Here is a 24,736-nt window from a genome sequence, read left to right as displayed (position 1 = left end):
ATGACCACTTACCTCGAACTGATTGTAGGGCAGCTCAGTTTTTTTTCCATAGCAGCAACAACGAAGGTGAACCCGGTGGTGAGCGTCTTCGCCGGAAGTTAAAACTCGTCAACTTCAACGACCCGCTGATTCGACGTTTTTTGCCTAATGAGTGCGTGTAATAGTTCCAATTAAGCTCTGCAGTCCCAGATCTAGGTGTCTGTTAAATAAATAAATGAACGTAATACTATCGCGCAATTAAACTGCCAAGGAAAGCGTCCTACAGCAGCATTTCAACGCGAGTTATCCCAATTACTGCGTCACACGGCCCTTCCAAGAGGTGGCGCCACGGTATGTCCTATGCGTATGGGTCAACGAAGGATTGGAATACATCGGAAAGCATGAGCAATTACTTAAGGCCAAAGGACGAAGGAATGCCGGGATAATGAAGCGTAGTGCATTGTGGGGATACAACAGGTATAAGGTATTGAGGGGTACTTGGAAAGGAATTATGGCGCCCGGACTCATTTTCGGAAATGCGGTTTTGTGCCTTAAATCAGAGGTACAGTCGACGTTAGAAATAAACCAGAGAGCGGTTGGACGATTAGCACTAGGTGCCCACGGCAAAACTACAAACGAGGCGGTACAGGGAGATATGGGCTGGGCATCTTTCGAAGTACGGGAAGCTCAGAGTAAAATATTATATGAGGAACGCCTGAGGAAATTGGACAGTAACAGATGGCCAGCTAAAGTATTTAAATACCTGTACTTAAACGGGTTGACTCACAATGGAGGAAAATAACTAGGAAACGAACTAGTAAGTATGCTAGTCACAAGGACGGAGAAATAAAGAGCATAAAGCAATATGTGCAAAACACAAAAGGTAAAAATTGGATAAAATCGATGCAGAAGAAACAGTGTGTAATTATACCGAAAGTGGAAAATGCAGATCAGGAAGGAGGCTTTCTTTGATAACTTAAGAGGTAGTGCCCTACTTTTTAAAGGTAGATCAGGGTGCCTTAGAACACGAAGCTACAAAAAGAAATTTAACAATGAAAATGACGCATGTGTTGTATGTGGTAACTCCAGTGAAACAATTGACCATATTCTACTCGAATGTAATGAAATCCACCCGGAAGTTGATGTAGGTGCAGTAACTGTTCCTGAAGCTCTGGGGTTTAGAGATACCAGTGGCCGGATGAATGAACCATCAGTGGAAACAAGCAAAAAACGACTGGAAGATTGGTGGCTTAAAAGCAGAGAAGTGACATACTGTTAGTAATGTAGGAACAAAAATTTAATAAATAGAATGATGGTTTAGTTAACCATTCTAAATCAATAATTAAGATATAGGGAGAAAAATGAGCATGAGAGCTATTGCTACCACCCCGTTTCAAAGGGGACGCTCCTATATTCCATCCATATATCCATCTAGCCCCCAATAGCAGACGGCGGCGACGGCGCAGATGACACTCTATTCGAACGCACACGGCGCCGTCGTCCACTAACGGAACTGTGAGCAGTCGGGGGAATTTAGGTCGTCTGCAGCTGTACGCGATTCGTTTTTCGTGCTGAGTGAGTACTGCCTTCAGCTTATAGTATGTGTCATTTAAATGGCACTATTCAAGAGGATAGCCCTCGCGGCAGCATGTCGGACAGCTCGTGAAGCCGTCTTACTTGCTAAATGTATTCGGCTTATAATCAGTTTTCTTTTAGTTCTGGCCACCAGATAACATGCTGTTGCGAGGTGCAGGCTACAAATTCGATGAAAGTTTTTAATCGGGTCGTTATTTAGACAGTTAGGACGCAAAATACACGAAGAGGGCCCTTAAGAGGTAGCGGGCTCCCCGAACAGCAGTTTTTGTCCGCTGCCGAAAGAAGACTTGACCGCTGCCAGCCGCACATCGTGGTCACGTGAACCAGTCGCGGTTCCAGGAAGCGATGGTCTTTGAATGGCCGAGCCAGGGTACTCCCCCCCCCCCCCCCCCCTCCCTGAGCTCCAATGCGGGAAGGGCACCCTTGACGACCCTTATAGGTAAATATGTCAAGGACTAGCAGGAGAAGCACAGCACCCTGTGGCGCGGAGGGTCGGCTGGCGCACTCGCAGCACAATTCCAAGAGTTTTGGGTACTCATAACCACCAGCGACTCGGAACGTAACAGACTCCTCCCCCCGATCAAGTCCTTCGCCAAGGCTGCGTCCGCAGATGCAGGGTAGACAGAAGGCGTACACAAGGCACGACACTCGCGCTCGCTTTACACGCGCACATGACGTCACATTGTCTCACAAAATCTCACTCAGTTAGTAAGTGCTTTATTTTCCGTTTGCAAAACAAAAAATCTCACTCAATTCGCATAAGAAATCACATACAAGTCACATATAATTGCATAAGATCTCATAGTTTCTTTGACATTATCGTAAACTATGGGAAATATTTTATGATAATGATGTGAACTGTATGAGAGTCTATGCGATTAGATGAGATTGTATGAGGTTATTGCCACGTAGAAGTTTTGGTTTTTCAGTAGGGTAGGCCCACACTGCTCGCGTCAATGTGAATTTCGGTCTCGGCGTTTTCATCAAAGTGGCCAAGTACAGCAGGGCACTGCAGGCGGCGCTTGAGTTCATCAAAGGCTTCCCCTTGCGGCACTTCCCATTTGAAAGGTACGTCAGCCTTTGTGAGCTGCGTCAACGGTTCGGCGATGCGCGAAAGGTTTCTGACAAATCGTCGATAATAAGCGCACAGCCCAAGGAATCGGCGCACAGCTTTCTTGTCGGCAGGCGGTGGGAATTGTGAGACTGCAGCTGTTTTCTACGGGTCTGGGCGAATACCATCCTTGCTAACGATGTGACTTAGGAGCCGCAGTTCTTCGTAGGCGAAGTGACACTTCTGTGCTTTTAGCGTTAGCCCCAATAGCTTGATGGCTTCCAGCACTGTCTGCAGTCGTTTTAGGTAGTCTTCAAAATTTGACGTGAAGGCAACAACATCGTCCAAGCATACAAAAGAAATTTGCCCCTTCAAGCCTGCCAGGACTGTGTCCATTACTCGTTTAAATGTGGCTGGTGTGGAGGAGAGGCCAAATGGCATCAACTTGAACTCAAAAAGACCGTCTGGTGTGATGAATGCGGTCTTCTCGCGATCTCTTTGGTCGACCTCAATTTGCCAATAACCGCTCTTCAGGTCCATAGATGAGAAGTACCTTGCATTGCAGAGCCGGTCCAGAGTGTCGTCGATGCGGGGAAGCGGGTAGACATCATTCTTAATAATGCTATTCAAGCGGCGGTAATCAACGCAGAAGCGAAGTTTGCCGCCTTTCTTCTACACCAGAACGACTGGTGCCGCCCAGGGACTGTTCGATGGCTGGATTACGTCATCACGTAGCATTTCCTCAACTTGATCGCGAATGGCCTGGCGTTCTCGCGGTGATACAAGATAAGGGCTTTGGCGCAGAGGTCGGGCGTGTTCGTCCATTATAATGCGGTGCTTGGCCAGTGGTGTTTGCCGTACCTTCGATGCTGACGAGAAGCACTCCCTGTAGCTTCGAAGAAGACTGCGAATCTGGTTTTTCGTGCTGTGGGTTAATGCCGCGTTGATGTCAAATGTGCGCTGACGGAATTGGTCCGGTGCGTTTTCCAGTGTTGGTCGTAGAGGGCGAATACGTCTTTGAGGTCCGCTAATTGGTCGAGAAAAGCGATCGTCGTGCCCTTGTTGAGATTTCGGAATTCTTCGGTGAAGTTTCTTACAAGCACCTGAGCTCGTCCTCTCCGGAATTTCGCGATGCCTCTTGCGATGCCGACACCTCGTTCCAAGAGCAATTGGATATTTGCTTCGACGATGCCTTCAGCGGCTTCGATGTCTGTGCTACCTACGCTGACTGCGTCGCTTGATCGGGGCGGCACGGTCAATTCTTCGTCGAGGACGTTTAGAGCGACGTGTTGCGTCGAAGTCGTTGTAGCAGGTATGGCATTGTCTGCAGAGAGCTTGGTGAGCTTGGATCGGAGGTCGATGATAGCCCTATGTTCAATTAGGAAGTCCATGCCTAAAATCACGTCTCGGGAGCATTGCTGCAAGACCACAAAGTTGGTGGGGTAAGTACGCCGATTTACGGTTATTCTTGCAGTGCATCGTTCCGATGGAGTAATCAGGTTGCAGCGTGCGGTGCGAATCAGCAGGTCATCCCAAGCGGTGGTAACTTTCCTAAGCTGAGAGGCTAACGGTCCACTGATGACTGAATAGTCAGCTCCTGTGTCTACATAGGGCAGTGACTCTGCGACCGTCAACATCAACTTCAAGGTCACTTGTTCACGTCCTCGCATTGCACGTGGGCCTTGGTGTCCGATCTCGGCTCCGTCGTTTCTTCAGGTCATAGCCGGGGCATACCGTCATTATTTCGCTGGGCGGCGGTGTCGGCTTGCACTCTGGTCGTGTTGTAGTCGTGTGGAGCGACAATGAAATAGCTGTGTCGTTGTTAGTGGTCGTCGTCGGCGGAGGATGTTCGTCTTTTTGCCGTTGAGCAACCTCACCTCCAAAGGTTGCTGCATTTAGTTTTCCTTACGGGGGCTAAGAGACCGTCCTTGCACGTAACTGTGGCCCGGCGACGCAAATCGGGCATTGTGCGGCGATGGGAAGCGTGATAGACGTCTTGGCGACGAGTTCTCTCTGCTGCGCAGGAAGTCGTTGATTTCCTGTTGTCGCTCGCCAGGACGGGGACGTGGGGCGTCGACAGCGAAACCATGGAGGCCGATCCGCATGTACGGGCAGAGACGGAGGATGTGTCCTGCCTCACCACAATGGAAGCAGAGCGGTCGGTTGTTTGTTGTCCTCCAGGCATCGCACTTTCTGGGGCTTGGGGGTCGTTGGTAGGCTTGGCGGACGGGAGCCAAGGGGCGGTTTTCAGGAACAGGACGGTAGCGGCGAGGGCTCGGCAAGTCATCACGTCGGGGCACAGGGCGACGTAATACAGCAGAGTAGTTCATCGCTGTTGCCTCTTGTGCTGGAACAGTCGCAGCCGTCGCTTGAGGGACGCCCAGCGCCTGCTGGAATTCTTCACGGACGACGTCCGCAAGCGCCGCCACCTGGGGTTGTTTGGAGGATGGCATAAATCGGCGGAGCTCCTCTCGCATGATCTCCCGAATGAGGTCCCGAAGGTTCTCTCCGCTTGCCGATGCGATGGGGTTGTGGCTTAAGTAGTCCAGCTGAAGTGGTCGCTCGTAGTGGCGCATCTGGGTTTCAAACGTCTTCTCGATGGCAGACGCTTCCGTTTCAAATTTCACCACGGTTTTAGGCGGATTTCTGACAAGACTTGCAAAAAACGATTCTTTATCGCCTCGCATTAAAAATTTGACTCTCACACCTTCGGTGATGTTATGGTGGGCGCGGCGAAAGAGGCGCTTCATCTCCTGAACGTACGCCAGGACAGGCTCGTTGGGAAGTTGAAGTCTTGACTGAAGGAGGGCCTGGGCTCTTTCCTTTCGGACGACGCTTGAAGAGGCAGTCAAAAACGCTTCCTTGAAAATCTCTCAATCCATCATAGCTGCCTCATGATTTTCGAACCAAACTCGGGCATGTCCTTGAAGAATAAAGTAGACTTGCCTGAGTTTCGCGGTGTTGGTCCAGCCATTGAATTCTGCCACCCGGTCGAAAAGGTCCATCCAGTCTTCTGCATCTTCGTCCAAGGAAGCGGGGGGGGGGGGGGCTCACGGGGTTGAACGAAAACAACCGGTGCTGTAGGCTGGGCCATTGTCAGCCTCAATGCCTTCCGAGATCGAATGGGGTCCGGCAGCAGACCGTTTTCAGGTTGGAGCCCTTGGAGTCGGCGGCTGGTTCGATGGCCTGTTGGCTGTTCCTCCAGGGTAACAGGAACAAGGCTGGGGTCTTCGCTTGAAGGATCAAAGGCAGCACCTCCACCAGATGTCACGTAGTGGTGATAAGGTCGATGACACAAATGAAGGGTCGATAATTGCAGTGAAGAAACTCTTTATTGGGCTGACTTGCGCCCGCAAAAGAACTAAGCAACTCGACGGCGGCGTTAGCAACAAACGTGCTCGTTGATCGTCGAACAAAGAATTCCCGTCACACTCGTCAGCGCTCAATATAAAGGCTGCTGAGAAGAATCTAGATGACGTCGAAAACTGCTACTAGTGTCCTCTGGAACATTGTGGAAACATACGCAAGTGATCGGAATCTTCGAGACAGATCTCGGCGCATCTTTCGCGACAAAGAAAATGAAACGCGTCGTATCGCAACAACGAGCATGAACGAACACAGGATACAGAAATGATAGGCGTGCCAGAATCCAGAGATAAGGCCGCATGCCGGCGGATGTTAAAAAAACAACAAATACAGTTTTGAAGGTCTCGCTGCAATATGTGCATAAGGAGGTTGCATTGCACGACGTCACAGGAATTTGTTATACAATTTACTGCTACTAACGACTTAGAAAATTAATTTTTTTGAACAATATACTCGTTTTTTTTTTTTTTTATGAACAATTGCCCATAAAACAAGGCAAAGCTTTTGGCCGTGCCTATTAGTATCCCATTGGTTCTTTTCGTAAAAAGTCACGCCTTGACGCCATGGTGCGCCATTTCCACGTCATCACCGGTGGAATGGAATCCATTTTGGAATCGTTTTATTATTCCACCCCTGCAGTCAAATCTTTTCGCTCGTTTCATTCCTAGCGCTAAGCCTTCTTTTTACCTTCAGTCGGCCCAACCTGGTGACAGCAGCACCACCGCATCTTGCTTACGTCACAGATTGCTGTATGTCTTTAGGTGCTGTGAATTCAAAAACGCTATTCTACTTTCTACTTCCTTCTACTTCCTTTCTACTTTTCCTGTCTAGGTCACCAATCATTATTTGCAATTCATCCCCCTGTTGCTTAGCAAGGCAATGTCATCAGCAAATCGCAGATTACTGAGGCATTCTCCTGATGGAAAAATACAGCGCAGAGAAGGACTGCGCTGTATTTGAATAACCAACACGCCCAGACTGCTACGGTATTGAGGTATTCTCCATCTACCCTTATCCCTAACTGCCCCCATTCCAAGTCTCTGAATACTTCCTCTAAGCAAGCTGTGAATAGTACTTGGGAGATCGTGTCTCCTTGCCTAACACCTTTCGTTATGGGAATTTTGTTACTTTCTTTATGCAGAACTATAGTTGCTGTGCAGCCACTATATATATCTTCCAGCACTTTCACGTACGGCTCGTCTACCCCCTGATTTCGCATTGCCTGCATCACCGCCGAGGTTTCAACTCAGTCCAATGCTTTTTCGTAATCAATGAATGCTATGTATAAGGGCTGGTTATATTCCGAGCATTTTTCTATCACCTGGTTTATGATAAGGATATGATCGATAGTAGAGTATCGTTTCCAAAAACCTGCTTTATCGTTTGCTTGATTGCAGTCTAAGGTTGTCCTGATTCTATTCAGTTCAGTTCAGGCGTTCAGTCGTGTCCGACTGTTCGTGACCCTATGGACCATGTCACGCCACGCTTTCCGGTCTCTCACTATCTTCTTAACATCACATAGCTTCATCTGCAATGCCTCGAGAATGCCATCTAACCATCGCGTTCGCTGCCTACCCCTTCTCCGGCGACCCTCAACCTTTCCCAACATCAAATCTTTCTCCAGCGACTCCTCTCTTCTCATCAGATGACCAAAGTAGCTGAGCTTTAACTTTAGAATTTGACCCTCGAATGAGCAGTCAGGGTTTATGGTCGACAATATCGACTGATTTGATCTTCTGGCAGTCCAAGGAACTCTTAAGAGTCTTCGCCAGCACCACAATCCAAACGCGTCAATTCTTCGGCGGTCAGCCTTTTTCACAGTCCAACTCTCGCATCCATACATCACAACTGGAAAGACCATAGCACGGGTTATACGGATCTTGGTTGGCAGACTAATGTCTCTGCTCTTTACTAGGCGGTCAAGGCTAACCATTGTTATCTTTCCTAGAAGCAGGCGTCTCCTAATTTCATGACTGCAGTCTCCTTCCGAGGTAATCTTGGCGCCCAAGAACAGAAAATCTGTCACAGCTTCCACTTCTTGTCCATTGATGCTCCAGGACTTGATAGGGCAAGACGCCATGATCTTCGTCTTTTTAATGTTCAGTTTAAGCCCAAACTTCTCACTCTCTTCTTGTACGCGCATCAGAAGTCTCTTGAGTTCCACTTCACTTTCTGCCATTAAAGTGGTATCATCCGCATATCTAAGGTTGTTGATACGTTTTCCAGCAATCTTCACTCCAGCTGAAGACTCGTCCAGACCGGCCTTCCTCATGATGCACTCTGCATATAGGTTAAATAGGCAGGGCGACAGTATGCAGCCTTGACTCACCCCTTTCTCAATCGGAAACCAATCAGTAAGACCATGCCTGATTCTATTAGCGATTACCTTAGTAAATACCTTATACGTAACAGACATTAGGCTGATTGCTCTGTAATTTTTAAGGTCCTTAGAGACCCCTTTCTTATGAATGAGGATAATGTTTGCATTCTTCCATGGTGCCGGCACCGTCTATGACAGCAGGCACTGCGTATACAAGATGGCCCAGTTGTTCTAGCGCAATATCCCTCCCGTCCTTTAACAAATCTGCAGTTATCTGATCCTCTCCAGCTGATTTCCTTTCATACTTTCTATTGCTTCTTAACCTCGTCCTTTGTTACTGATGAACGTCTGACGGCTTTTCCCTACCGCCAATCTCATTACGGTCATGACTACTTCGGGTACTGTAGAGATTTGTATAGAACTGCTCGGCGACTTTGACTGTCTTGTTCATATTCGCGATGACGTTGCCCGCCTTGTCGCTTATCGCATACATCTGATTTTTGCCTATGCCCAATTTCTTCTTCACCGCTTTTAGGCTTCCCTCGTTCTTTACAGCATGCTCAATTTTCTCCATGTTATACTTCCTTATATCGGCCACTTTGCGCTTATTGATCAGCTTTGATATCTCTGCAATTCTATCTGGTCTGTTGGATTAGAAGCTTTCATACTCTGGCGTTCTTTAATCAAATATTTAATCTCCTTAGACAGCTTACCGGTATGCTCTCTAACTATCATACCGCCTACTTCTACAGCACACTCAGTAATGATATCTCTGAAATTATGGTTCATTGCTTCTACGGTAATGTCACCATCCTCGGTTAGAGCTGAATATCTATTCTGTAGCCAGATCCTGAACTCTTCCCCCTTACCGCTAATTCGTTGATGGACTGCTTTCGTACTAATCTGTTGTGTTCCTTCTTCAGATTTAGACTCAGTTTGGGACCTCACCATCCTATGGTCACTGCATCGCACTTTCCCGATTACCTCTACATCTTGCATAATGGCGAGAGTTGAACACAGTATGAAGTCAATTTCATTTTTAATCTCCCCGTTAGGACTTTTCCATGTCCATTCCCGGTTCTTCCGTTTGCTGAAGAAGGTATTCATGATTCTTAAGTTATTGCGCTCTTGAAATTCAACCAGTAACCCCCCCCCCCCCCCCCCCTGCTATTCCTAGACTCAATGCCATAGTCATCTACTGCCTGGTCTCCGGCCTGCTTTTTTCCTACCTTGGCATTGAAGTCGCCCATTAGTACAGTATACGGCGTCTTTACTTTTCGCATTGCCGATTCTACATCTTCATGGAAGCTTTCAATTTCCTGGTTATCCTGACTATATGTAGGAGCATAGGCCTATACAATCTTCAGTTTATATCGCTTATTAAGCTAAATTACGATGCCTGCCACCCTCTCACCTACTCTTTAAAAATTCCAGCTCTTTTGGTGACAACACAACCGAGCTACTGCTGACACAATTATTACCTTGATTGTGAATTTCAAGGGCCTCAAATATCTCCCTGCTCAACTGCTGCTTGAAGCTGCGCAGCACACGTGTGTCGCTCAACGCAGGAGTGCATGATGGACTGGTAGGGCTAGGGCAACGGCTGCAGTGCAGGACTAAATGGCTAATCTTTACAAGGGATCCGACTGCTCTTTGGTGCTCTCGCAATCTGTCGTTTATGCATCTGCCCGTCTGTCCCACGTAGGTGTTGCCACACGACAGAGGAATGATACTAGCCTCGTTCTACAGGGGACGAAGCAGGTTTCATGCTTTTTCTTGCATGCATCAATGCCACTCTTTTGCCCATTCACCTTATTACAAATCCGCCACAACTTTTCAGGTGCAGAGAAGACGACAGGGACGCCGCGCTTCCCTGCAACCTTAATCAGGCGGTGGGAGAAACCATGAATGTAAAGGAACGTTAACAGGCCTTGCTTTCTGGCGTTTGGATTGTTGTGACCGCTCTCGTTCCTCACTCTCCCCTTCCCGCAACAACTTGTTCATTACCGAATCCAGGAGTTCGTTCAGGTAGCCGGCGGCGTTCGATCTGGCCCTGCACGCTGATGGTCAGAAAGTGTGCACACGACGTGCAAGGGCAGATCGAACAAAATTTACTGCTAAAATAGATCCGGTGAGGAACTTTTGCAACTGTAATAAAGTGGGTAGAAACATGTGCACCATGTGCACATCTTTATACCTGGCAGATTATTCGGCTCCTCTGCTGTCCCTGTCCCGTCCGTCTTTCTGTGTGGTTCGTCTAAAACTTAGCGCTGTAGTTCCTTTGGTTTACGCAACGTCACACCAACTAGCCCAGCAAGAGATATTGTTGTCCTCTGCTTGAGCATCAATGAATCACAGCAGCGCAGAAAACACGAAAACAACGGAGGCATGGCAGGCGCTGATCCAATTTGCTTCTTCCAGGGGGCAGCTTGTGCCAATTTCTTCATTGACCTATGCTCGAAACAATATGTGGCATGACCCAGGTGGTGCCAACGCGCGGTGAGCCGTGGCCTCGACCACTGAACCAGACCACGGGGCCTGGCCTCATCCTACTAGACCCAGGCACCTTCGCGTTCGTGTTTGTGGGTCCCCCGGGCGGCTGCGAAGTGGCGGACCGGGCGCTCAAGCGCTACCGGGACCGCCTCCTGTTCGAAGGCTGCGTCAGTGGCGGCCGTCGTCGAGCGCTGCGCGGAAGGGCCAGCATCAGCTCGCTCTTAGTCCACCTGCGGGGACCATGCGAGCGTACGCCGCAGCACGGCATGGACGAGGCGTGTGAGTAGTGGAAGCCCAGTGTTGCAGTGCGAAATGAAGGCATGGTCAGGACTAGAGGATGTCCAAAAAGTTATTAATCAAATGCATTCTTTTCAGTGTTTCGCATCGTAGTTGACATCGTGTTTAAGAGCTTCAACTTGCACTGTGTTTGCATTCTAGTTTAGGCTGCTTCGTTAAACTGCGCTTGGTTCATTTTTTCAAACCTTCTATATAAATAAATAGCCAACTAAATCAGTCATGTTAATCGTGAAGCTAGTTAACTGAATTATAATACAAAATGGCTGGATTTGAGCTCGTTGGTAGAATGCTCACGTGGTGCCATTTCGGCCAGGCTGAAATTTATTCTTCACTCCCGTTTTAAAAATAGCAGTAAGAAAATATAGCTCGTCCCGTTTAAAAAAAATGCTGTTAACAATGTCACGGTGTTTCGGCTGCCATGTATTTCCGTCTATTCTTGAGCGGACGCTGCGCAAGGAATTTCAATAGCCAACCTAATAAGTTTCACGCGCTTGTGGCAATTAAAAAATGTGAGGAATTGTCATTAGTGCTTCCCGTTACAGGTGACAAAATTTCAAAAACCGTTGGCGACGTGACTGATCAGATTTTGCAATGAGACCACGTGGCCTTGTCTGTTCCGCCTGCGCTGCAATTCCTCCTGTGCTCCCGCCGCGGCGGCAACTGCAAGGTCACGTGGTATGTGCTTCGCGGAGTGGCGCTCACTGGCAGACATTGGTTTGCGCCTAACGTTTTGAGAAGGGCAAAAAGAGTTAAAAGTGAGTAAATTTTGTTGACCAGCAGCGCCGGGGATAATGGTGTTTTCGAATTTCAGGGCACATTTGTTGAAAACTGTTATTACTCATGCTAGCAAATATTCATTAATTGCAACCTGGCTTGAAATTAACTCTTAGAGCTTCGAGCACAAAAAAAAATTACGAGAACACTGGAGAATCTACACCGGAAAAATGCGAATGCCTCAGCATTGCTGCTGCACGCGGTAAATCGTGCTCCCCACGTCTTGCTATGACGTCACAGTGGAAATTCAACTTATTGCGTTGCCATGGAGTCGGTACAGCAGAAGGAAAACTCATCTCGCGGGCGAACTGAATTGGTGAAAAACTGCGCCGAGGAAGAAGACGCGCCTCTGTCTTTTTCCTTGTGGTGTGTTTTGTTCGGCGCAGTTTTTCACCAATTCGAGTACGCACCAAAAAGCGGTGTTAATGCTAACGAACTGGTCTCGCGCACGCGAGATTTTCACCATAAGCTTATAAAGCCCTAAAACCTATATATTGAAATCACCACGAAGCTTCTGTAAACACATCCAAGTTCTGAGGTGAGGGGAAATGGGCCGGAAAAATGAATTTCCGGCTGACAAAAATCGCAATTCATACAATTAAGTTTAGAAGAACTTCTTGTTGGGCGAGTTGGCGCATAATTTTGTAGGAACAAGTTGCGCACAGAAAGACACACATAGGAAAAATAAACACAGGTAGGGAGAAAGAGCGCAAACTCAAATGATTCATTTATTCGTTTCAGCCTGCATTCATAGGCAGTGTGCACACATGCCTACAAAAAGGGAGCTGCAAAAAAAAAATGAGACGGCAAATCACAACCTGCGCAACAGTCGCCCAAACCCGCTCAAATTTTAGTTTCAAAATAATAAAAGGAAACAGAAGTGTCACTAACACAATTATCGCGTTTTTTTCTATATGATACACTTCTAGAATTTCACAGGATACTTTGTCATTGCTCCTGCCTAGAATTCTAATGCTTGCAAACACTGGTTCACAACAGACGCATGCAATTCAATGACCAGGCAAATTTGCTCCTTCTCTATTTCTAATTGAACGCTCATACCCCCTGCACGTTCATTGACGTAGCGCCCTCTCTGACCCACATACACGCGTCCGCACTTAAATGCGATCTGGTAAACTACGCCCTTGGCACATTTGACGAATATTTCGGCATGTTTAACATCACATGCTCTTCGTCGAGCGCCTTCCGCACTGATCCTAGGGCATAACCCTGCGAGCGTACGTGGAGCTGAAAAAACCACAGGGTTTGCCACTTTTTTATATTGTGGGCGACCTTGAGCATATACGGGACGACCGTAGTAGTTGTTTAGGGTAATCGCTCCGTACTTTTGGCGCTGTGTTCTGTTTTCACCTTCTTACGAAGGTTCTCAGCCATAGCTGAGATGACCTCACAGGGGAAGCCGGCTGAAAGCAGCCTGTTTATCTGGTTATCAAAGCTGGTCTTCACTGCATGCGGGCATGTCTTCGTGAGAGAATATTCTAGGCCCGAGCTGCTATGGCTCTCTCAACTATATCTTTGAATGGGCAGAATATTAAGGAAGGAGCCCTTTCTGCGCTCTTTGAGCGTAGTCCCAGCAGACGTGATAAAAACTTCTCCAAGGTAATATCTAAAAGCTGCAGTGCACCTTTCGACGGAAGTTAATGCGTAAACTTTAAACCCTTCACATAACGTTTAAAAATAGTTCAAATGCTATTCATTGACTGAGTGCGAGTCAAAGTTTTTGTTCAAATAAAACAATTAAAAAATCGACAACGTATCTAAACGCCCTATGTACCGTCTGGTTAGTAAACCCCGGATTCAGGGATCGGTCATTAGCGGCTAAAAATATATTTAAAGGGTCTTGTCGTTGAATACAGAAGCCATCGTTAAAAGAAATAAAAGTGGCTTGCAAATAAAATTCTAGCAAAGACATGAAGCGGTCTGCTGACACACCGGCTGAGTTCTGAAACCTTACTTCGCCATTCGCTTCAATGCATTCTCTAACTGCAACGAACAGATCTTCTTGTGGCACTGAATAAAACAGTGCCTGAAAAATGGGTTAGTGACACTTCTTGTATAATTTGGAAAGGAATTTGTTTAGCGGCTTTGGGTGACTGTCAGGCAGGTTGTGATTTGCCCTCTATTTATCCTGCACCTCCCGTTTTGTAGGCATGTGTGTACACTGCCTATGAATGCAGGCTGAAACGAATAAATGAACCAGTTGATAGATTCCGATCTTTCTGCCTACCTGTGTTTATTATTTTTCCTGCGTGTGTCTTTCTGTGCGCAACTCGTACCTACATTAGGATAGAATTAATATGTTTGTGTTAAGATAGCAACGATAATTGAGGTCACATGGCCATTTTTTTGTTTTGAATGAAGAATTTGCATGTGGTGGGCGAATGTTTCGGCTCAAGTTTTATGGCATAATTTTCTCGGAAAGAAATCGCATATCAGTAAAAGGGCTGTTTTAGCCATTTCAAAAAATTGCTAGTTCGGAGACATGCTGTAGCCGCACTAAGATATTGTTATGTATTAATTTTCACGCATAAACCCTATGCAGCTTTTATTTTTGTAAAGAATATTAGAAACCCGTTTCATTTTTACAGTTCATTTAGTTAACAATCGTAAACATTGCTTCAGGAACGACGCGCTGCAAAAATGTTCATTTTCAACCTTACATACCTGCACGATATCTTAAATTGTGTGTACTAAAAGCTTTTATCTTTCGTATATGAATTACGTTATCAATTTCACATGAAATTTGAAGCTCTAACATGCTAGATGGGCTCTCCACAACGCATCGAAATTGGCGAAAATTTGAAAACAGCCATAAAGGGCAACTTTGATTCCAGTTAAAAAAAGATCCTCTTCGATTGTTAATTCTGTCCCTCTCAGGAATTCTCAGTACCTCATAATTAATAAGGACTAAAACGTACTCATTATATTCCTTAAATTGTAGAAATAAACGTAAAACTAAGGGCTTGTCCTGAATGTTGCCAATATTCAGCCCTACATTCTGGCAGGACTCAATGAAGTGTTGACACTGAAACTTTTTGTCTATATTATATAGCCTTTGTTCTTTATTTCTAAAAAATTTGAAGCTCTAGAGACATTCGTTCTTTCTCCATATTATTTTGAAATCGGCCAAAATTCCAAAATATAAAAAATGGACTACTTTGATTCGAATTTAAACACTATCCCAACTTTTGATTTTTATCGAAATCTCTTACAAGGAATCCTAAGTACTTTATAAATATCAGGTACTAAAACTATTACATTATGTAAAATAAAATACAAAAGAATATAGAACTGAAAGCGCGCTTTTAACGTATAGAAGTGCTTATTGCATCTCCTTAAGGAGTAGATGTCAAAACTTCGATTTATTATTTGTTAGATTTAGCTCCCCTCACCAGAACAGGAGTTCGCCACCCTGGTGCAATCATCATCATCATCCTCAGACTGAATATACCCACTGCAGGCGGAAGGCCTCTCCAGTGTTTCTCCACTTAACCCGGTTCTGTGCTAGCTGCATCCACTTGTCCCCTGCGAACTTCTTAATCTCATCAGCCCACCTAACTTTCTGCCGCCCCCTGCTACGCTGTCCTTTCCTTGGAATCCAGTTTGTTACCCTAAGCGACCATCGGTTATCCTCTCCTCGCACTACATGTCCTGCCCATGTCCATTTCTTCTTCTTAATTTCCACTAGAATGTCGGTAACTTGAATTACATCTCTGACCCACTCTGCAGGCTTCCTATCTCTTAATGTTACCCCTACCATTTTTCGTTCCATAGCCCTCTGGGTTGTCCTCAACTTAACTAGAACTCTCTTGGTTAGCCTCCACGTTTCAGCCCCAAAGGTGAGTACAGATAAGGTGCAACTGTTGTGTACTTTCCTCTTGAGCGATACCGGTAAGCTGCTAGTCAAATCTGCGAGTGCTTGCCAAATACGCACCATCCCAACCTTATTCTTCGTGTTATTTCCTTTTCATGGTTCGGATCTGCGGTTACTACCGGTCCTAAGTAAACATATTCGCTTACTACTTCCAGTACTTCGCTACCTAATGTAAACTGCTGTTCCTTCCCGAGGCTGTTGAACATTACGTTAGTCTTTTGCATATTGCTTTTCAAGCCTACCTTTCTACTTTTCCTGTCTAGGTCATCAATCAGTATTTGCAGCTCGTCCCCCGAGTTGCTTAGCAAGGCAATGTCATCAGCAAATCGCAGATTACTGAGGTATTCTCCATCTACCCTTATCCCTAACTGCTCCCATTCCAAGTCTCTGAATACTTCCTCTAAGCAAGCTGTGAATAGTACTGGGGAGATTGTGTCTCCTTTCCTAACACCTTTCTTTATGGGCATTTTGTTGCTTTCTTTATGCAGAACTATGGTTGCTGTGCAGCCACTATATCTTTCAGCACTGTCACGTACGGCTCGTCTACCCCCTGATTTCGCAATGCCTGCATCACCGCCGAGGTTTCAACTGAGTCAAATGCTTTTTCGTAATCAATGAATGCTATGTATAAGGGCTGGTTATATTCCGAGCACTTTTCTATCACCTGGTTTATGATATGGATATGATCGATAGTAGAGTACCGTTTCCAAAAACCTGCTTTATCGTTTGCTTGATTGCAGTCTAAGGTTGTTCTGATTCTATTAGTGATTACCTTAGTAAATACCTTATGCGTAACAGACAGTAAGCTGATTGGTCTGTTAATTTTAAGGTCCTTGGAGTTCCCTTTCTTATGAATGAGGATAATGTTTGCATTCTTCCATGGTTCCGGTACCGTCGACGACACCAGGCACTGCGTATACAGGGTGACCAGTTTTTCTAGCACGATATGCCCCCCGTCCTTCAGCAAATCCGTAGTTATGTGATCCTCTCCAGCTGATTTCTGCCTTTTCATAGTTTCCAATGCTTCCTTACCTTCGTCCTTCGTCACTGGCGGAACGTCTGAATGCATTTCCCTACCGCCAATCTCATTACGGTCCTGACTACTTTGGCTACTGTAGAGATCTGTATAGAACTCCTCGGCTACTTTGACTATCTTGTACATATTCTTGATGACGTTGCCCGCCTTGTCCCTTATCGCATACATCTGGTTTTTGCCTGTGCCCAATTTCCTTACCGCTTTAAGGCTTCCCCCGTTCTTTGCAGTATGCTCAATTTTTTCTATGTTATACTTCCTTATATCGGCCACCTTATGCTTATTGATTAGCTCTGATATCTCGGCCAATTCAATCCGGTCTGTTGGATTGGAAGCTTTCACACTCTTTCGCCTCCTTAGACAGCTTACCGGTATCCTCTCTAACTATCCTACCGCCTACTTTTACAGCGCACTCAGTAATAATATCTCCGAAATGATTGTTCATTGCTTCTAGGGTATAATGTCTTCGTCCTCGGTTAGAGCTGGATATCTATCCTATAGCGAGATCCTGAACTGTTCTGCCCTCCCCCTCACTGCTTATTCGTTGATGGGTTTCTTTCTCACTAATCATTTGCGTTCCTTCTTCAGATGAAGGCTAATTCGGGACCTTACCATCCTGTGGTCACTGCATCGCCCTTTCCCGATTACCTCTACATCTTGCATAATGGCGGGGGTTGAACACAGCATGTACTGAATTTTATTTTTAGTCTCTCCGTTAGGACTTTTCTATGTCCTTTTCCGGTTCTTCCGTTTGCTGAAGAAGGTATTCATGATTCTTAAGTTATTGCGCTCTTGAAGGTCAACCAGGAACTCCCCCACCTGCTATTCCTTAAATCAATGCCATAGTCACCTACTGCCTGGTCTGCTGCCGGCTTTTTCCCTACCTTGGCATTGAAGTCGCCCATTAGTACAATAGACTGCGTCTTTACTTTTCGCATTGCGGATTCTACATCTTCATAGAAGCTTTCGACTGCCTGGTGATCATAACTACATGTAGGTGCATAGGCCTGTAGAACCTTCAGTTTATACCGCTTATTTAAGCCTAATTACGATGCCTCACACCCTCTCATTAATACTATAGAATTCATCTATACTACCCGCTATGTGCTTATTGACAAGGAAATCTGCTCCTAGTTGTCGCCTCTCCGGTAAGCCTCGATAACACAGTACATGGCCATCCTTCAGTACAGTATATGCCTCATTCGGCCTCCTAACCTCACTAAGCCCTATGACATCCCATTTCATGCCCTCTAGTTCCTCTAACAGCACTGCTAAACTAGCTTCACTAGCTAGGGTTCTAGCATTAAACGTTGCCAGGGTCAGTTTCCAATGGCGGCCTGTCCAGCGGAGCCAGACTTTCTTAGCACCCCCTGCTGCGTCACAGGTCTGACCGCCGCCGTGGTCAGTTGTTCCGCAGCCGCTGGTGAATGAGGGCCGGGGTTGTATGGAATTAATCTTGAGAGGTTGCAGCGAATTACTGCACCAGGGTGGCTAACTCCTGTTCTCGTGAGGGAGCGCGTTGCCGGTAGTGTTCACCGGCATCAGGTCGCACCCCAAACCTCTTTTATGCAACTGCATCGACTCTCAGATTTTTTTTTAATCCGGTGGAGAATTCTGCGGCACCAGGATTTGAACTCCGGTTCTCTTGCATGCGAAGCAGATGTTCTACCGCTACGCCGCCGCTGCGTTGGGTCATCAATCATTCTTTGAACTTCATCTCCTGAGTTACTTAGCAAGGCAATGTCATCAGCGAATCACGGATTACTGGGCAACGATCCTTATCCCTAAGCGCTCCAAGTTTCTGAATACTTCCTCTAAGCAAGCTGTGAACAATACTGGGGAAGGCGTATTTGCTTGCCTAACACCTTTCTTTATGGGAATTTTGTTACTTTCTTTATACAGAACTATGGTTGCTGTGCAGCCAATATATATATCTTCCAGTACTTTCACATACGGCTAATCTACATCCCAATTTCGCAATCCCTGTATGACTGCCGAGGCTTCTACTGAGTCAAATGCTTTTTCGTAATAAATGAATGCTACGTTTAAGGGCTGGTTATATTCCGAACATTTTTCTGTCCCCTGGTTGATGGTATGGATATAAAGTATAGTAGAGCACCCTTTTCGAAAGCCTATTTTAACATTTGTTTGACTGAAGTCTAAGATTGTCCTAATTTTATTAGCGATCACCTTTGTAAACACCTTCTATATAACAGACAGTAAGCTGATTGGCCTGTAATTGTTTGAGTCCTTAGCGTCTCCTTTCTTATGAATTAAAATAATGTTAGCGTTCTTCCATGACTTTGTGGTACTGTCGATGGCAACAAGGCATTCAGTATGCAGGGTGGCCAATTTTTTCTAGCATGATCCCTCCACCCACCCCCCCTTCTTCATCAAATCTGTTGTTAACTGATCCTCCCCATCTGCTTTCCCTCTTTTCATAGTTTCGAATGCTTTCTAAACATCGCCCTTTGTCACTGGCCGAACATCGGACTGCTTTTCATTACTGCCTCTCTCATTATTGTCCTGACTACTTCGGCTACTATAGAGATCAGTATAGAACTCCATGACTACTATGACTATGATGTCCATATTCCTGACGACACTGCCCGCCTTGCCTCTTAGCGCATATATCTGATCTTTGCCTTTGCCCAATTTTCTCTCCCCCTCCTAAAGGCTGCCCCGTTCTTTAGAGCATCCTCAATTTTTCCTATGTTATAATTCCTTATATCGGCCACATTATGCTTATTGATTAACATTGATATATCTCTGCCAGTTCTGTCCCGTCTGTTGGGTTGAACGCTTTCAGACTTTGGCTTTGCTTAATCATGCCAATCTTTCGTCTCCCTAAATAGTTTACCGGCATCCTATCTATTCTACCGCCTAGTTCTACCACGCACTCAGTAACGATATCTCTGAAATAATTGCTCATTATTTCTACGATGAAGTCATCATCCTCGGTTAAAGCAGAATATCTATTCTTTAGCGAGATCCTGAATTGCTCTACCATCCCCTTCACTGCTAATTCATTGATGGACTTCTTTCTTACTAATCTCTTCCGTTTCCTCTTCAAATCTAGAGTAATTCGATACCTTACCATCCTGTGGTGACTGCATCGCACCTATCGTTTCTATATCATGCATAATGCCGGGGTTTGAACAGAGCATGAAGTCAATTTCATTTTCAGTCTCCCCGTTAGGGCTTTTTCATGTCCACTTCCAGTTCCTCTGTTTGCTGAAGAAGGTATCATGATTCTGAAGTTACTCTCATCTGATATTCCTAGAACCAATGCGATGGTCACCCACTACCTGGTGTCCAGCCTTGTTTTTTCCTACCGTTGAATTGAAGTCACCAATTAGTAATGCATACAACGTCTTTACTTTCCCTATAGCCAATCAAGTCTGCCGACTGCCTGATCATCATGACTACGTTTAGGCGTATGGGCCGCCCCAACCTTTAGTTTATATCGCTTATTAAGCTTAATTACTATGCTATCACCCTCTCAATAATGTCATATAATTCCTCTATATTACCCGTTATATCCTTATCGGCTAGTAACCAAAGGTCTAGTTCTCATTTCTACGGTGAGCCTCGATAACACAATACATATCCGCCTTTCCTCATTTGAAACCTCATTAGGTCCTTCACATCTCAATTCCTCTAACAGTACCCAAGTAGCACACATTACATAGCCCACCGGGGGCCCGTATGGGCAAGTTGGGCTTGGGCAACCACAATAACACCCACGAGGGCCCGCTTTAGGGATCAAGCGGGCAAGCCCAAATTGGGCTTGCCCCTGTTTTTTCCATTTGGGCATTATATAGGCGTGAAAAGGGCTAACTGAGTATATATTCCCACATCTGGCCCTCAAGTGTCCCACTTGGGAAATTTTAGGGCCGATGCAAATGAAATTTGGGCTTTGTGTAGGAAACGCATGGGGCTGCCCACTCAAAAGCCGAATAGGTCCCGCATGGGCCGCAGCGGGGCTAAATACGGGTATGCCCGCACATTGCCTACATGGGACCCTTGAGGGGTACTTGAGGGAAGGTGAGACGAAAATCTGGAATTCATGCAGAAAATTCCTGGGCTCCCCAAATAGGGTTGCCCACCAAAAACCTAGATAATTTCCGCGTGGGCCGTAGCGGGGCAGGCAATTGCTCCTTCCCACTTCTGCCCGCATCGGTCTCTTGCTGGGCAATTTAGGGCAGATGCGATGCAAATGTGGGCCTAAAGCAAATAGATGACGGGCTAGTCCGATTGGGGCTGCCCACGCAAAAACCGAATAGGTCCCGCATGGTTTGCGGCTGGGCTGAAAAGCGACCACAACGCCACGCTGCCCACACGGGTATTTCTTGGGGTACTTGCGGGAAATTGCAATATATATTCGTAGTCCATGCGGTAAAATCAAGATCAGCCCAATTGGGGCGGCCCATGAAATGCCGCAGTGGGCCCCAAATTGGCCGTAGGCGGGCTTACCGCTCTGAAACGTCTCCACCCTATCTTTAAGGCACCATTTTATTTATGTAAATCATGTTATACCGGCTACTAATTGCCTCTTCTGGAGGTTTCACATAACTGTCCTAAGCATACCTATGCAATGAATAAAGACTATTTATTTTTACTCTAACAACTACGTTAATTATGCAGTGTCGACAGAAAATATGCAACAGTAACTGTTCCGCTTTACGTGTATGCACTGAACGACCTCCAAATGTTTCCTGCGGCATTACTATTCTACACGCACCACCGAAATAAATATTCAGACCAACATGTTGGGGTTGGTGTGGACCAGCCCACATTAGTGTAGTGTTGGGAATAAATTTCTCTCGTGTTACTGAGTGTCGCATACAAGGAAAAAAAATAGCGCATAATGTTTCACAATTGATTATTGGAATTTGGGCAGCCCCGAAAATGCCAGATTCAACCCATCAGGGCAGCACGTGGGCCAGCCCAAAACGAACTGGCTTTCGCAAATCCCGCGCCTGTATAATTTAGGTATTGGAGGGATTAATCGACTTAAAAACTAAAACCTTGATCAATGGGATGACATTGCCTGCACAAATGTGGGACCCATTAATGATTCTGGTGTGCTGCCCACATTCGTCTACCTGGGCTGAATGCGGGCAGCCCTATTTGGGCTGCCCACACGGATACAGATTGGGACCGATAGCGGCAGAATTGGGCAGCCCATGCGGGTCCCCTCTGGGCACGTGTTGCAAATCCCGCATGGGGCCCGTATGGGCTGCCCTCACGGGCCCAACGCGGGCCCCCACGTCATAGCCCACTTTGTGCTACTTGGGTACCCTCACTAGCTAGGGTTCTAGCATTAAACGTTGCCAAGGTCGGTTTCCAATGGGGGCCTGTCCGGAGCCAGAGATTCTTAGCACCCATTGCTGCGTTGCGTGTTTGACCGCCGCCGTGGCCAGTTGCTCCGCAGCCGCTGGGGACTGAGGGCCGGGGGTTTGTTAGACTATTTCATAGGAGGTTGTGGTCACTACACCAGTGGGGCCAAATCCTGTTCAGGTGAGGCAGCGCGTTTCCGGAGGTGTTTACCGGATAGGTCGTACCCCAAACCTATTTAAAGAATTCCAGTGCTATGCGGATTTTCTTTTTTTAATCTAGTGGTGAATTGCGCGGTACCGGGATTCGAACCACAGTCTACTTACACGCGAGGCGGATATTCTACCTCTACTCCTCTACAGCGTTTTATTAGTATTCAACTGTAATCTGCTTAGAAAGGCGGAAAGTGACTCCATATATTCATTCACAATCGCCTGCAGCTCAGAAAGGGTGCGTGCAGTGAAGAAACTATTTATGTGACTGCGTAGTTTATTACTTTAGGAGAATTATGGATGCTTCAAAGACCATTAATATAGACTACGAATAATAGCAGTCCAAGAATAGAACCATGAGGAACGCCTTGTTTAATTATTGTTTTTGCGGTCGTTTCTTGGCTTACGCTAACATATTGAAGCCTGTTTCTTAGATAGCTTTCTATCAGTTTGAGGGCGACCCAACGAACACCGTACATTTTAGACTGACTAATTGCACGTTGTGACACACTCAGTCGAATGCTTTCCTTCAATTGACAAAGAATCATAACGTGTAAAACATGTGCTCAAAATTAAGCGCGTCTTTGATGGATTTACCTTTTCGGAATTGCGAACTGCCTGTTACTTATGGCCCTATATTTTGCGAAACATTTTTCTAGTCTTATATAAATGGCTCCTTCAAATACTTTCGATAAAACAGGCAGGACTGAAATGCTTATAGTTATCTCCTTCCGCGCCATAGGACAGATGCGAGTTATCGTGAGGAAATCCAGAAAGATTCCGGTCTCAAACGTTTAATACTTATATATCTGCTATGACGCGGGATAAGATTTCAGATACATGCTTTATAGGCATCGCCTTAATTTAATCAAAGCCACAAGAAACGTCATTTCTAAACCCATGAACAGGTCAATAATTTCGTGTGGTGTAACTGGTGCCAGTGCTATAGAGTTCACTATCACTATCACGGTGTTATCAACCCCGTTGTTTCGCTCTTCATCAATGTTATGATCATACACTGCGGTTGTGGTAGAATAGGCGTTGAGCGCTGTGGCTGCTTCAAGCCGCGATCAGTGTGCCTGTGGGTGTGATTATTTTGGGAACGGAAATTTGTTCTTTCATCAAAGTTAGGTTTTTTACCTCCTTCCATATTTTTGCGGGGATCCTTGCCTATTTTGAAAAAAAACTTGTTCATAATATTCTCTCTTGGCTTTTTTAATTTTACTATTCAGCTTGTTTCTATACATGTTTGAAAGTGACGATAGTTTCTTCCAGCGTTTTTATAAATTATGAAATGGATGGTTCTTTATTTGTATTTTCTTTAATAATAAGTTGTTAATTCATGGCTGCCGTATTCCTTTCCAACGTGATTTACTTAGCTTCTTTGGAAACACTGGAGTGTAGCATATGATAAGTTTATTAAAAAAATTTCGTACGCCCAGTTGAGATCATTTTGTTAAACGCATGCCCACTCAACGGCTGCAACTATATTGCAAAAACGTTTTAAAGACATCGTTTTTTCTAGGGATGATCCTCTTTAGTTCATGACAATGTTTGCCACGCAGAGAAGGGATAATACAAAAACTTGGAAGGTGTTCACTAATTTCTAACGTCAACAATCCAGCGGCACAATTTGGTGGGTGTACATTTGTGATACATCATGTAAATATGCAGTGTTAGGTCTCACACTTACTGCTTCGACAATGCTGTTTATGCATGCGTAAGACGTGACTAAATCTGTGATTTGTCGAGCAGGGGCATTGTGCGATATCATGTCTGCGTTAACGTCATCCATGATCACGAAAGAAAGACCAGTGCCGATAAGATGGCGCTGTCTAGGAACCCACATAAATTAATTTTTTTTTACCTGCAGGCGGCCTACAGACCATAGCAGCTAGTCTATTTTCCACACGTACAGTAAGGCATCCAACGTTGTTATCAATAAGATAAAAATCAGAAACCACTTCATGCGACATAGGTCTTTTGATGTACGCGGATACATATCCGACTCCTCCGTGCGGCTTTTTAGCATAGTTTTGAAAGAATGCAGGTTGTTTATGTGCCCTTAACAAGATTTTTGTGAATACAACAAAAAACAATTAACGGGCAATGAGATGAGCCAGTCATGTAATTCGTGTTTCTTTCGTATACTGCGCACGTTCGGGTGGAACACTCGCAAATGGTTATGAGCAGCCTGTGTCAAGGAACTGAAGGTGTTCATTGTATATTAATGAGAAGAGTTGAAAGTTGCTACCCTAGAGCTTCTTGCTATTTCTGGCATGTTGGTATACAGTTCACTCAGTATCCCGGGACATTTTTTATAGTTCAGTCGTAGCGCTTAACCGCAAAGTTGAAGACTGTTACACCCTCCGAGCGAAGG

General features: G+C 45.7%; 1 protein-coding gene across 6 annotated transcripts in view; it reads left to right on the top strand.

Annotated features, from left to right (window-relative positions):
* Positions 1–24,736, top strand: part of LOC146187733 (beta-hexosaminidase subunit alpha-like) — a 709,199-nt gene that overhangs the window by 135,645 nt on the left and 548,818 nt on the right. For all 6 annotated transcript variants that reach the window (XR_014707407.1, XR_014707408.1, XR_014707409.1 and 3 more), the window contains exon 3: positions 10,796–11,084. Coding sequence is in view for 3 of the 6 variants with exons in the window: in XM_084603514.1 (XP_084459640.1) it covers positions 10,796–11,084 (289 nt within the window). In the remaining 3 variants the exon portion in view is untranslated. The remainder of the gene's footprint in view (positions 1–10,795; positions 11,085–24,736) is intronic.

This window comes from Amblyomma maculatum, chromosome 5 (genome assembly GCF_055883805.1).
Source record: "Amblyomma maculatum isolate TAMU_Amacu chromosome 5, ASM5588380v1, whole genome shotgun sequence".
In the NCBI taxonomy this organism is placed as follows: domain Eukaryota; kingdom Metazoa; phylum Arthropoda; class Arachnida; order Ixodida; family Ixodidae; genus Amblyomma; species Amblyomma maculatum.
This window is presented reverse-complemented; position numbering and strand designations above follow the sequence as displayed.